Source organism: Hypanus sabinus, chromosome X1 (genome assembly GCF_030144855.1).
Source record: "Hypanus sabinus isolate sHypSab1 chromosome X1, sHypSab1.hap1, whole genome shotgun sequence".
Classification (NCBI taxonomy): Eukaryota; Metazoa; Chordata; class Chondrichthyes; order Myliobatiformes; family Dasyatidae; genus Hypanus; species Hypanus sabinus.
The window spans coordinates 6,384,504-6,399,821 of NC_082738.1; the positions used below are offsets into that span (position 1 = coordinate 6,384,504).

General features: G+C 40.4%; 1 protein-coding gene across 2 annotated transcripts in view; it reads left to right on the forward strand.

The window, feature by feature from the left end:
• myo1d (myosin 1D) overlaps positions 1-15,318 on the forward strand; it is a 567,195-nt gene that overhangs the window by 414,347 nt on the left and 137,530 nt on the right. For both annotated transcript variants that reach the window (XM_059955714.1, XM_059955715.1), the window contains exon 21: positions 9,752-9,906. In XM_059955714.1, coding sequence (XP_059811697.1) covers positions 9,752-9,906 — 155 coding nt within the window. The remainder of the gene's footprint in view (positions 1-9,751; positions 9,907-15,318) is intronic.

Below are 15,318 nucleotides of genomic sequence, written 5' to 3' on the forward strand. Positions count from 1 at the left end.
GAAATGGCCACAGGACCCCTGCTTGATTGAGTAAACCTAGTGAACGAACATTGGTTGAGGCAGTGCTTGCCTGCAGACTTATTATAATCACATTGAAACTAATGAAAGGAAATCATAATGTAGTCAGTAAGAATTGATATGCAGGTGATGATGCCTGGGAGCGTTTCATTTGAACGTCCCAATGAACAAGCCAGTCACCTTTGGTTGTTTTGGATTTTTTCTTTTTATTAAAATAGAATGAGAAACAATGAATCGCTGCTTCTCCCTTGCATGCAATGTTCATTTTACTCTTGCGTTATCATCTTCTGTTCCGTGCTTTTCCTTTTTATGAATCCACAGCAACAGTAGGTAATCCTTAACCACAGGCATTAGGCCACTTACCTTACATTGTCAGGAAACTAAAGTCCAGTAACCATGGATAAACTGTATGTATGTAGGTTATTGTTGATTGATTGAATAAATGAAGAGTCTTTGTGTTAGATTAAGTTAACTAATACACAGATTTAAGGTGAATCTTTGAACAGGCAGTATAAACACAAGACTGTGGCTGTTCAAAGGTTGTAAAGAAAGCTTTTGGCACATTGGCCTTCATAAATCAAAGTACCAAGTACCAGGAAATGAAATGTTATGCTGAAGTTGCATGAGATGTTGGTGAGGCCTAATTTAGAGTATTGTGTGCAGTTTTGGTCACCTCATACAGGAAGGATGTAAGTAAGGTTGAAAGAATACAGAGAAAATTTACAAGCATGAAGATTAAATAGGTTAGGACTTTATCCCTTAGAATCTAGAAGATTAAGAGGAGATTTGATGGAGGTATACAACATTATTTGATAGAGGTATACAACAAGAGCGATAGTTTTAGGGGATTCTGTAGTCAGGGGGGCAGATAGGAGATTTTGTGGGGCAGATCGGGAGTCTCGGATGGTATGTTGCCTCCCTGGTGCCAGGGTCCGGGACATCTCAGATCGGGTGCAGACTATTCTTGAGAACGAGGGCATGAACCCAAATGTAGTGGTCCATGTAGGGACCAACGATGTAGGTAAGGTGAGTGAGGGAGTCCTGCTTAGAGAGTTCAGGGAGTTAGGAGTGAAGCTGAAAGGCAGGACCTCCAGGGTGACAATCTCGGGATTGCTACCTGTGCCGCGTGCGAGTGAGGCGAGAATAGAATGATTATGCACATTAATGCGAGGCTGAGAGCATGGTGCAGGAAGGAAGGGTTCAGGTTTTTGGATAATTGGTCTTTGTTCCAGGGACGTTGGGATCTGTTTCGAAGGGACGGTCTACATCTGAACTGGAGGGGTACTAACATTCTTGCAGGAATGTTTGCCAGTGCTGCTCGGGGGGGATTTAAACTAGATGTGCAGGGGGCAGAGATCCAGAATACGAGAGAAGATGATATGATGAAGGATAAGGGACAGGTGGGGAATACACGTTTCCCAAATATTAATTGTGTAAAGGAGAAAGGTGAGACAGAACATGTGTTGGAAAAGTTACATGTACAGAGGGTTGGTCAGAAGGAGCATGGGGTTAAATGTGCAGAAGGTTTGGGTGATCTTGAGAAGGTCATCAAAATTCAAGGTGCAATTAGCCCGATGGAAGTTCAAGGAGCTGGGTTAGGTACAGTAGACAGTGTTTTAAGCAAAGAGAGGAGGAATGGGCTAAGAATTCTATACTTGAATGCGCGTAGTGTCAGAAATAAGACAGATGAGCTTGAAGCTCAGATGAAAATGGGGAACTACGATATTGTTGGGATAACGGAGACATGGCTGCAAGGGGATCAGGCCTGGGAATTGAGTGTACCAGGGTATACATGCTATCGTAGAGACAGAAATATGGGAAGAGGGCGTGGGGTGGCCCTGTAGGTGAGGAATGAGATTCAGTCCTTAGCGAGGGGTGACTTAGGAACAGGGGAAGTAGAGTCTGTGTGGATTGAGCTGAGGAACAGTAAGGGTAAAAAGACCCTAATGGATGTTGTGTACAGGCCCCCAAACAGTAGCGTGGATATTGGGTACAAGTTGATTAGGGAGTTAACATTGGCATGTGCTAAAGGTAATGCAGTCGTTATGGGAGATTTCAACATGCAGGTGAACTGGGAGAATCAGGTAGGTGCTGGACCCCAGGAGAGGGAGTTTGTGGAGTGTCTAAGGGATGTATTTTTGGAACAGCTTGTGCTTGAGCCAACCAGGAACGAGGCTATTTTGGACTTGGTGATGTGTAATGAACAGGAATTGATAAGTGATCTTGAAGTAAAGGAGCCATTAGGAAGTAGTGATCATAACATGATAAGTTTTTATCTACAATTTGAGAGGGATAAGGGCAGATCAGAGGTGTCAGTGTTGCAATTAAATAAAGGAGACTACGGAGCCATGAGGGAAGAGCTGGCCAAAGTTAAATGGGCGGATGCCCTGGCAGGAAAGACAGTGGATCAGCAGTGGCAGATATTCTTGGGGATAATACAAAAGATGCAAAAGCAGTTCATTCCAATGAGAAGGAAGGATTCAAAGAGGGGGAAGTGGCCACAGTGGTTGACAAAGGAAGTCAGAGATTGTATAGCATTAAAGAAAAAGAAGTATGACAGGGCTAAGATGAGTGGGAATACAGATGATTGGGAAAGTTTTAAGGAACAGCAGATCTTAACTAAAAAAGCAATACGGAGAGAAAAAATCAGATATGAGTTCAGTCTAGCCAGGAATATAAAAGGGGATAGCAAAAGCTTTTTTAGCTATGTGAAGAGAAAGAAGATAGTTAAGAACAATGTTGGCCCCTTGAAGAATGAATTGGGAGAAATTGTTATGGGAAACAGGGAAATGGCAACAGAATTTAATGCGTACTTTAGATCTGTCTTCACCGGGGGGACACAAGCAATCTCCCAGATGTATGGATTGGCCAGGGTCATAAGATATCAGAGGAATTGAAACAGATTGACATTAGGAAAGAAACTGTGATGAGTAGACTGATAGGACTGAAGGCTATAAATCCCCGGGTCCAGATGGTCTGCATCCGAGGGTTCTAAAAGAGGTGGCTCAGGAAATTGCAGATGCATTGGTAATCATTTTCCAATGTTCCTTATATTCAGGATCAGTTCCTGAAGATTGGAGAGTGGCTAATGTTATCCCACTTTTCAAGAAGGGAGGGAAGGAGAAAACGGAGAACTATCGCCCTGTTAGCCTAACGTCAGTCGTGGGGAAGATGCTTGAGTCCATTATTAAGGACGAAATAGTGGCATATCTTGATGGCAGTAATAGGATTAGGCTGAGCCAGCATGGATTTACCAAGGGCAAATCATGCTTGACTAATCTGTTGGAGTTTTTTGAGGGTGTAACAAGGATGTTAGACGAGGGTAAGCCAGTGGATGTAGTGTACCTAGATTTTCAGAAGGCATTCAATAAGGTGCCACATAGGAGATTGGTGAGTAAATCAGAGCTCATGGCATTGGGGGCAGGGTTTCAACATGGATAGAAAACTGGTTGGCAGATAGAAGGCAAAGGGTAGCAGTGAATGGGTGTTTCTCAGACTGGCTGGAGGTGACTAGTGGGGTACCACAGGGCTCTGTATTGGGACCACAGCTCTTTACGATTTATGTCAACGATTTAGATGAGGGCATTGAAAACTATATCAGCAAGTTTGCTGACGATACTAAACTGGGTGGCAGTGTGACATGCGAAGAGGACGTTAGGAGAATACAGGGAGACTTGGATAGGCTGGATGAGGGGGCAGATACTTGGCAGATGTCATTCAATGTGAATAAATGTGAAGTTATCCACTGTGGAAGCAGGAACAAGAGGGCAGAGTATTGTCTGAATGGTGTAGAGTTAGGTAAGGGAGAAATGCAAAGAGACCTAGGAGTCCTAGTTCATCAGTCAATGAAGGTGAATGAGCAAGTGCAACAGGCAGTGAAGAGGGCAAATGGAATGTTGGCCTTTATTACAAGGGGAATTGAGTACAAGAGCAAGGATGTCCTTTTGCATTTGTACAGGGCCCTGGTGAGACCACACCTGGAATATTGTGTACAGTTTTGGTCTCCAGGTTTAAGGAAGGACATTCTGGCAATTGAGGAAGTGCAGCGTAGATTCACTAGGTTGATTCCTGGGATGGCAGGGCTGTCTTACGCAGAGAGATTGGAGAGATTGGGCTTGTACACACTGGAATTGAGGAGATTGAGAGGGGATCTGATTGAAACGTTTAAGATAATTAAAGGATTTGATAGGATTGAGGCAGGAAATATGTTCCAGATGCTGGGAGAGTCCAGTACCAGAGGGCATGGATTGAGAATAAGAGGTCAGTTATTTAAAACAGAGTTGAGGAAAAACTTCTCCCAGAGAGTTGTGGAGGTGTGGAATGCACTGCCTCGGAAGACGGTGGAGGCCAATTCTCTGGATGCTTTCAAGAAGGAGCTGGATAGATATCTGATGGATAGGGGAATCAAGGGATATGGGGACAGGGCAGGGACTGGGTATTGATAGTGAATGATCAGCCATGATCTCAGAATGGCAGTGCAGACTCGAGGGGACGAATGGTCTACTTCTGCACCTATTGTCTATTGTCTATTATGAGTGGTATAGATAGGGTAAATGCAAGCAGGCTTTTCCCACTGGGGTTGGGTGGGACTACAACCAGAGGTCATGGGTTAAGGGTAAAAGGCGAGAAGTTCAAAGGGAACATGAGGTAAGCTTCTTCACTCAGAAGGGCATGAGAGTGTGGAGTGAGCTGCCAGCAGAAGCAGTGCATGCGTGCTCAATTTCAATGTTTAAGTGAAGTTTGGATAGGTACATGGATGGTAGGAGTACAGAGGGCCATGGTCCCAATGCAGGCCAATGGGAGTAGGCAGATTAAATGGTTTTTGAGATGGACTAGATGGGCCGAAGAGCCTGTTTCTGTGTTGTACTTTTCTCTGACTCTAAAGGAAGATGCATGAGTCCTTTTGAAACCAGGGTCTACTTTTCTATTTAACCACAGTTGTAGGGAAGTAGAAGTTGGAAATTTTAAACTGGATCAATATCTGTTTAGCCTCTGATGCATTTTGTGAATTTAGTAAACCCAATATACATTGTACATATTAACAGCATTTTGTACAATATGTGAGGTTTCAAAAATGATGTGAAGACACTTGTGGGGTACTGCTTTGAACTACAATATAGTGGTGTATGCCGTGTTATGAAGTATCAAGGTACTGCTCTCACTGAGGTGTTTACAAAACTAAAGTAAGTAACAGATTATCCAAAGAATGAGGAAAAAGATGTCAGTTTTCCACATGAAATGATTATGCTGATATTATCCATCATCATAGTGTTATTGTTATCTTAATGTACATGTAAGTCATATTTTAAAAAAGGAAATTAATTCTGGAGATGTATTAGTTGTTCCAGTGAAGGGTGGTGAACCTTTTTGAAAACGTGTACAAATTGGTGATAATCTCAAAGCTTCTCTTGAATGCCATGATAATTTTGAACAGAAGTTATCATTAATTTATGAGTTAGTAACGATAATTATGGACTTTTTTCAGGAAAAAGGATGAGTCCTGTGGCTTATTTACATGTATTCATTGCTTTACTATTAATGAAACTGCAACAGACTGTTAATAACATAAACACAAGAAAGTCTGCAGATGCTGGAAATCCAAAGCAACACACACAAAATGCTGGAGGAGCTCAGCAGGCCAGGCAGCATCGATGGAAATGAAGAGACAATCAATGTTTCAGGCTGAGACTCTTCTTCAGGACTGGAAAGGAAGGGGAAGATGCCAAAATAAAGAGGTGGGGGAGGGGAAGAAGGCTAGCTGAAAGGAGATACATGAAGCCAAGTGTGTAGAAAAGGTCAGTTTTACTCAAATAAAGTATGTTTATTGCAAAACAATAAATATTCACGGTGGTGCTAAACTATGTTATTATCACTGAATATCCAGTGTTCACTCACAAATGACAGAAGTTAGAGATTTATTGTCATTGCTGAGCACAATGAGATTGTAGTGCTACTCCACTCAGTGCAAAACAGCATACTGACAATTCAATTACTAAAACCACAATTAAAATAATGTCTGAGTTATTTAGAATGATACCTAATTTACTACTGAATTAAAAACAAACAACTCTAAAACGTGTCATTGTACAGTTGCACGATAGCCCTGGGGAAAAAGCTGTTTTTCAGTCTGGATGTCTGTTCAGAGGTGTTTCTGTATCTCCTGCCGGATGGTCAGAGATTGAGCAGCTGTTTACTGGGATGGGATGAGTCCATCATGTTGTTACAAGCATGTCATAGACACTGTGAGTTGTAGATCATTTCCATATCTGGTAGTTGATTCCCAGTGATGCTCTGTGCGGTCCTGATCACTTGTTGAAGTGCATTTTAGACAATTTTTTTGCAGTTAGTGCACCATACTGTCACACAGTAGGTCAGTATGCTCTCAATTCCACTTTGATAAAGGGTTATCAACAGCTTTTGGAGCAGATTTGCTCTCTTTAAACTCCTAAGAAAGTATAGCCACTGCTGAGCATTCTCTCCTACCAAGGGGGTGTTGGTGGTCCAAGAGAGTTTCTCTGTGATGTCCACACCCAAGAACTTAAAGCTGGAGATCCATTCCACTGCTTCACTATTTATGAGTAGTGGAGCTTGTTCATACCTTCTTAATTTCCTGAAATCAATAATTATTTCTTTTATTTTTTTATGTGGAGTGAAAGGTTTTGGCTATTGCTCCATTCAGACCATTTCTGCACCTTTTCTGTGTGCTGTTTTGTTGTTATTGGTAATCCAATCACCGTGGAGTCATCTACAAATTTGACGATGAGTTGGTGGCAGGGTATTTTTATTGTTTGTGGCATTGTCTGCACCGTATCTGATATAGCACAAGACCATAGTAGTATATTCTTCTAATTCAGGGGGACTTAACCTTTTTATGCCATAGGGCCTTGCCTTTAGCCCTTGGTGGACCCTAGGTCAGAAACTCCCAAATCATGTTTTGCTTGGCAGGTTCCAGAAAAAATATAAGCGGAGAGAAGTCAATGCCAACTGGCCCAACCGTTGATATCCAAATGCTGATGTGTACACCAGGTCTGTGAGGATTTCAAAATATATCATCCAATGTTACATGTTCTTGCAAATGTGCAACTGGCACCAAGATGGTGTGAGACATATTCTGCGAAAACATCTCACCGTTCTTGAGTTGTAAAATATCATTTTCTGCTTCATTTGGTGGTAAAGATAATCATTAGGTAGCTTTTTTTATGGGTGAGGTTTAAAGAATCAAGGGACTGCACTACATGCTGTATGCCAACAAATGTTTTACACTTGGCATCTTTGGTATATATGCCATAGGTTCACCAATTCTGCCTGAGGTGAAGCTTGAACCATACAATAATTGCCCTGTAATTATGATCCCAGCATCTATCATTAAAGCATATGAATAAAGTATGACCGCAGTGCTGTGTAATGGTCTTCAAATTTTCAAACCGAAAAAAATAACAATTTTTATTATTATTTAAGTATTTTTAAATATATAAAGGATAAAGGAGAGTTGAGGGTAGATATAGGACCAATAGAAAATGACGCTGGAGATACCGTAATGAGAGACACAGAGATGGCAGAGGAACTGAATACGTATTTTGCATCAGTCTTCACAGTGGAAGACATCTGCAGTATACCAGACATTCAAGAGTGTCAGGGAAGTGAAGTATGTGCAGTGAAAATTACAACTGAGAAGGTGATCAGGAAGCTTAATGGTCTGAGGGCGGATGAATCTCCTGGACCTGGTGGAATGCACCCTGGGGTTCTGAAGGAAGTAGCTGGAGAGATTGTGGAGGCATTAACAATGATCTTTCACAAATTGATAGATTCTGGCATTGTACTGGATGACTGGAAAATCGCAATGTTACTCCGCTATTTAAGAAGTGTGGGAAGCAGCAGAAAGGAAACTATAGACCTGTTAGCCTGACATCTGTGGTTGGGAAGTTGTTGGAATCGATTGTTAGGGATGAGATTACGGAGTACTTGGAGGCATATGACAAGATAGGCCAAAGTCAGCATGGCTTCCTGAAAGGAAAATCTTGCCTGACAAACCAACTGCAATACTTTGAGAAAATTACAAGCAGGGTAGACAAAGGAGATGCAGTAAATGTGCTGTACTTGGATTTTCAGAAAGCCTTTGACAAGGTGCCGCACATGAGGCTGCTTAGCAAGGTAAAACCCATGGAATTACAGGGGAGTTACTAGCGTGGGTGGCGCATTGGCTGATCAGCAGAAAACAGAGAGTGGGAATAAAGGGATCCTATTCTGGCTGGTTAGTGCCAGCTGGTGGCGTAGTGGCATCAGCACTGGACTTTGAAGGGGAAGGTCCCAAGTTCAAATCAAGCCAGCTCCTGTGCATGCTTTCCATCCGTGCTGGGTTGAGTAACTTGACCTCGTAAAAAAGAAGTTGCCTGCTACAGAAACGTCAACAGCAAAAAGTTGATGGCCTGTGCTCTCTCATGAGTTGAAAGGCAAATTCTTCTTCTTCTTTCTCATTCTGGCTGGCTGCCGGTTACCAGTGAAGCCCCACAGGCGTTGGTGTTGGGACTGCTGCTTTTTGCGATGTATATCAATGAATTGGACTATGGGATTAATGGATTTGTGGTTAAATTTGCCAATAATACAAAGATAGGTGGAGGAGCGGGTAGTGTTGAGGAAACAGAGAGCCTGCAGAGAGACTTAGATAGTTTAGGGGAATGGGCAAAGAAGTGGCAAATGAAATACAATGTTGGAAAGTGCATGCTCATGCACTTTGGTGGAAGAAATAAATAGGCAGACTATTACTTAGATAGGGAGAGAATTCAAAATGCAGAGATGCAAAGGGACTTGGGAGTCCTTGTGCAGGATACCCTAAAGGTTAACCTCCGTGTTGAGGCAGTGGTGAAGAAGGTGAATGCAATGTTGGCATTCATTTCTAGTGGTATAGAATATAAGAGCAGGGATGTGATGTTGAGGCTCTATAAGGCACTCGTAAGATGACACTTGGAGTATTGTGTGCAGTTTTGGGTTCCTTATTTTAGAAAGGATATGCTGACATTGGAGAGGGTTCAGAGAAGATTCAAGAGAATGTGATTCCAGGAATGAAAGGGTTACCACATGAGGAATGTCTGGCAGCTCTTGGGCTGTATTCCCTGGAGTTCAGGAGAATGGGGGGGGGGGGGGGGATCTTATAGAAACATTCAGAATGCTAAAAGGCCTGAACAGATTAGATATGGCAAAGTTATTTCCCATGGTAGGGGATTCTAGGACAAGAGGGCACGACTTCAGGATTGAAGGACTTCCATTTAGAACAGAGATGCTGAGAAATTACCTTAGTCAGAGGGTGGTAAATCTGTGGAATTTGTTGCCATGAGCTGTGGAGGCCAAGCCATTGGGTGCATTTAAGGCAGAGACAGATAGGTTCTTGATTAGCCAGGGCATCAAAGGGTATGGGGAGAAGACAGGGGAGTTGGGATGACTGGAAGAATTGGATCAGCCCATGATTGAATGCACAGCAGACTCAATGGACTGAATGGCCTACTTCTGCTCCTATATCTTAGGATCTTATGGTCTTATGATGTTATTATTTATGAGACAAGGGAATTGTATGATATTGATAGCTCTTTCAAAGCCTAGAGGCAGTGTTTTGTGTGATTTAATTCACATAATGAATTGTCAATTTCTGATACAATGGATCACTACATTTGGATTATTGCAGAAAGGTGAAAGCAGTATGCAAGATGCATATTATAATTTTTTTTTTACTTGTCTTTAGGTTACTGGAGTGAGTGTGTCAACAGGAAAAGATCAACTCATTGTGTTCCACACAAAGGATAACAAAGATCTCATTGTGTGCCTTCATAAAATGCACCCAGCTAATGAGAACCGCATTGGAGAGCTTGTGGGCGTTGTGGCCAATCACTTCAGAAGGTTAGAGAAATTGCGAGTATCTCGGTACTTTAACATGAGAATGTGTACACTAAACTGTACAAGGAATCATAGGAAGAACTAATGAATCTCCTCTTTTTCATCAAGCTGTTGTAAAATTTTTAAGAATTTGTTTCTTTTATTTATAGAATTACAAAGACTACAATTACCTACAAAATCATGTGGTATTTGCTTCTAAGTCCACTAAATATTGTTGACTTTTCTTCAGTTTAAGTAATAACATGACTATGTAAATATATTTTGGGATACTTTTCATAGATATGCTTGCAAATCAAAATTCAAGTATTAATGTTATTGCACTGTATAATAGGATGCACTGTACAGTTCCACAATCTGCAAAGAAGGTAAGTCAATTGCATCAAAATTTAATCAACCAAATTCTCATTTATCTCATTTAACATTGTGCAACAAAATCTGCTTTGGTACTACATTTTTAACTTGCATAGTGTGCCAAGGCTGTGATAGCACAAAAAAATTGTGAAGATAGTTACCCAAGGAAAATCTACATGGGTAGTCAAAACAGTAGGTTTTAAGGAGACAGAGAACAGAATGAAGTATGAAGCCTTGTTGGCTGTGTACAAATAAATTGGGCACAATGACAGATACATAACAAAGTATAAATGTGTACCAAAGTACTAATTAAGAAAATAATATGAACACTCAATCCTTCTACACCTCCACATTCCACAGTATCCTGAATACCTTTCATATTTTCCTTGAACAGAGGTCTAGCAACATCCTTCTTCATCCCATGTTCACACCTTAACTTAATTCTTTTCCTACAATAAAATATATTATGAAATTTGCATTTAAAAATGGGAAATGTAGAGCATTTTCTTCTCAAACTGATTTGACCCACACATCCACACTAGGTTAATATGGGAAGAGAGAAAGAGCAGAAGTTGGGCAAATCTGGGTGTCAGGCTGAATCAAGCACAACTTAGCCAATTATGCCTGCCCTAGATATATTTTGGCACATGATCTCACATCCTGTTTAGCTAAACATTTTAAGGTGCAAGTTCAGCATTTGAACTAAACATGTGCCAGTAATTTTTTTTAATTTGTGAAAATTCCTAAAACACAATGAAAAATGATGTAATTCTCTTGGTTGGACAATCTCCAGAGATTACAAAACACTTCAACTACATATGCTGACTGAAGAATAGCAGGTAAATATCACACAATGTAGGATGTGGTTAATTGTACTATCTCTATTGTGTGTTTATATTATATAATAAATATTGTAAATCCATTTGAGTGCTTTAGGCTGTCTTATGCCAAGTGGCAGGAATTGATATTCACACATGCCAACTCAGTCATTGCTAACCATGTTGTTTAGAAACGGTCCATTCATTCATCACAAAGGGTGAGAGGATTAGCTCACATATAGTTGCAAATAAAATCATTCTACTAATGCTTATGTTTGAACCACCTGTATCTACTAATTCTGTAATGATGTGCTTCATTGCTGGCCTGATACTTTGTGTGCTTTCATAGGGTGGTGCCTGTGATGACCTAATGTTAGCAGACTTGCCATCTGTCATGGCCTTTGGTAAATTGAGACCTGGAGAATAGTCAGGTTTCCAATGGGGCTAATGAACACTGGTGCCAGTTCTGAATGGAGGAAAGCAACCATTTGCAATGGAAGGAGTGACAGCTTTTGAGCAGTTACAATTGAGGGGCGTTGCCTTGTCTAGGACCACATTGATTCAGACTTCATTAGAATTCAGAATCAGGTTTATTATCACCGGCATGTGGCATGAAATTTGTTAACTTAGCAGCAGCAGGTCAATGCAATACATAATCTAGAAGAGAAAAAAATAAATACATCAATTACAATATACATATATTGAATAGATTAAAAAGTGCAAAAAACAGAAATATTGTATATTAAAAAAAAGTGAGGTAGTGTCCAAGGGTTCAACGTCCATTTAGAAATCAGATGCCAGAAGGGAAGAAGCTGTTCCTGAAACGCTGAGTGTGTGCCTTCAGGCTTCTGTATCTTCTACCTGATGGTAACAGTGAGAAAAGGGCATGCCCTGGGTGCTGGAGATTCTGTATAATGGACACTGCCTTTCTGAGACACTGCTCCCTGAAAGTGTCCTGGGTACTTTGTAGGTCAGTATCCAAGATGGAGCTGAATAGATTTACAACCCTCTGCAGCTTCTTAAAGTCCTGTGCAATAGCCCCCCCCCCCCATACCAGACAGTGACGCAGCCTGTCAGAATGCTCTCCACAGTACATCACAACCTAAGTCTTAAGAGACTAAAGAACTGATTTGTGAAAGCGACTGTCTTTTTCATGAAGGGAACCTTCAATGAGTGTGGTCTCAAAAATCCCAGTGAAACTGAAATTATTGAGCATCAAGGGAGAAAAAAATACACATTATACATATTAAGAAAGGTGGTTATAATTGTTGCAGGAGGATTATCCAAATTTCAGGACAGTATCAGTAAGGCTCCTTAATACCAATGTCTCGAATCCAGCTATTTTCAACTGCCTTGTCAATGATCTTCTCTTTCCATTGTAATATAAGAAGCAGGAGTGTTTGTTCATGATAACACAATACTCAATTTAATACACAATTTCTAAGGAAATGAATAGTCCTTCCCTGGATTCATCAAGGCCTGGACAACAGAAGATCTGGGCTGAGAAGTGGCAAGCATCTTCGATAGAATGGTCAGTCATCTGCCCTTAGCTTACATTACAAAGATATTGCCAAGTTATTCATGTTCATTATTGACCAAAATGTTAATTGAACCAGTCACTTAAATATTGTGGCTATAAGAGCAAATCAACGGCAGTGTATCCTATGGCAGAATTCACCATCTGCCATATCAAACCTCTTCTACTCCTCGCAAGGCACAAACCATTGAAGAGAATACTCTCAACTTGCATAGGTGACTATACTTCCAAAAACACTCAAGAAGTTCAAAATAATCTACCTGACTGGCACCTATTCTTCTTCCAGCCAGTAGTGCATCATAGTTGCATTATAATCCATCTACAAAATGCAATTATGTTTCTTGCCCAGGACAATCCAACAGCACTATTCAATTCTGCATCCTCTATCATCAAGACAAACAAGCAGACAGGAAAATAAGAATGTTACACCAGCAGGTTCCCCTTTAAGCTGAACACAATTCCTGACTTGGAAGTACAATTTTTCTTCATATTGATTGTTCTGGAGCTCAATTGTCCACTGACATTGCCTTCTTGAAGAGGAAATAATAAATATAGTAAGTGTGGGAGGCATTCAGCTGTAACAGCCACCTGGAGCACATTTTCCCTGTGTTTATCAAAGCAGTGATGTTCACTCACCCTCAAGTTTTATCATAGAATTGTTTTTTTTTGTTTCTGGGCATGTCATTGAAACATAGGAATTTCATTCATATTTTTACTTACACATTTATGCTTCCTAAATTTACAACTGGTATTGTTTATATGCATTTGTAATGTTAAGTGAACAAGAGTCTCACTGCATAGTATTCTTAGTTATAAAGGGTCACTCCAAAGATAGGATAAGGTTGTAGCCTTTTAATGTTGAAGGGCTAGAATACAACGCATAGAATCTTTAATTCACTATTCCACTCCCATCATTACCCTTTACGTTTGACTTGTTTCATTGATGCCCAACAGAAGCTCAGGAAATAGCATCACATCTTATAACACAACATGTTAAATGCCTTAGGACTTGATATTGAGTGAACAACTTAAGGAAAGCCCCTTCATTTCCGCACATGTAGCTGTACATTTGGTTCAATTTATCTCTTTCACTTTGTTCCATCTGAAAGTAAATATAACCTTTATCTTTGCTTTCTACCATATCACAGGTCCCTCTTTTTTGCTGCCGCCCCCTTGGCAACTTGAAACATGGGAAAAAAATAAGCAATCTAATGACTGTCTCCTCACTGATGTTGTCTGTCCCACTGAACACTTACAAAATTCCCTATTTTTGTTTCAGATTTTCAGCATCCTTTTTTTTGCTGCAAATTCTTAAAGAAGAAGCTAGTCCATTTAAGAAGTAACAGGTTTGATCTGAGCTTCTGCAGATCCTTGGCAGTGTAATTTGCTGGAAGTACTTGGATATTGAAAGGGTACCTTTTCCTAATTTTTTGTTCCAGAGTTTTCCCCACTCTTGTACATCTTGCAGGAAATAGTACAGTTAGGTGCTAGGGCAATATTGTTGACATTATGTGATATGTTTGATATGCCTTTCCCTGGCCTTTTTGTTACAGTTGTAACCATGGAAAATTTGTTTTATTTTTGATATATTGGTCACTGGTATTTAATATTACCTCACTAGTAACTTATTTATTTAGCTGAGTTTCACTGCATTGTTGTTAGGAAGAAGAAAGGCAAAAGTGTATATAGTATTCTGTATGTGGTTGCATTATTTCTGGCTCATTTTGACTGCCAGAATCTACAGAAATTACAGAGATACGGCAGTGGGATCCAAATCAGGTTTATTACTGGCATGCAAACAAAAGCTATTTGCTGTATCTCAGTACATGTGCCAGTAATAAAACAAATGCCAATACCAATTTCTATAGCCAATCTTAACAACCGTCCTAAACATTGCCACAGATAACTTTGGTGATAAGCAGAGATACTGCAAAGGAATCAGAATACAGTTTATTATCACTGACATATGTCCTCAAATTACAGTGCAAGACACAAAAATTGCTAAATGTTACAAAAATAAATAATACACAGTAAAAATAATAATAATAGCAACTGATGAAGCAAAATGCATTAAAATGTAATATGAAAAAAATGTAAAACTGCTACTAAGAAAGGAAAATAGAAAAGTAAAGCTTTTTTAAGTTGTGAGAGACAGGAAAATAATGTTATACAAAAGATGTAGAAGCCAAAGAAAGGGTGCAGAGGAGATTTACAAGGATGTTGCCTGGATTGGGGAGCATGCCTTATGAGAATAGGTTGAGTGAACTCAGCCTTTTCTCCTTGGAGTGAAGGAAGATGAGAGGCAACCTGATAGAGGTGTAGAAGATGATGAGAGGCATTGATTGTGTGGATAGTCAGAGGCTTTTTCCCAGGGCTGAAATGGCTAACACAAGAAGACACAGGATTAAGGTGTTTGGAAGTACGTACAGAGGAGATGTCAGGGGTAAGTTTTATTTTATGCAGAGGATGGTGAGTGCGTGGAATGGGCTGCCAGCGACTGTGGGGGAGGTGGATACAATAGGGTCTTTTAAGAGGCTCCTGGATAGGTACATGGAGCTTAGAAAAATAGAGGGCTATAGGTGAGCCTAGTAATTTCTAAGGTAAGGACATGTTCAGCACAACCCTGTGAGCCAAAGGGCCTGTATTGTGCTGTAGGTTTCAATATTTCTATATCATTGGACATGAATTTCAGAATTTTAATACATGTGC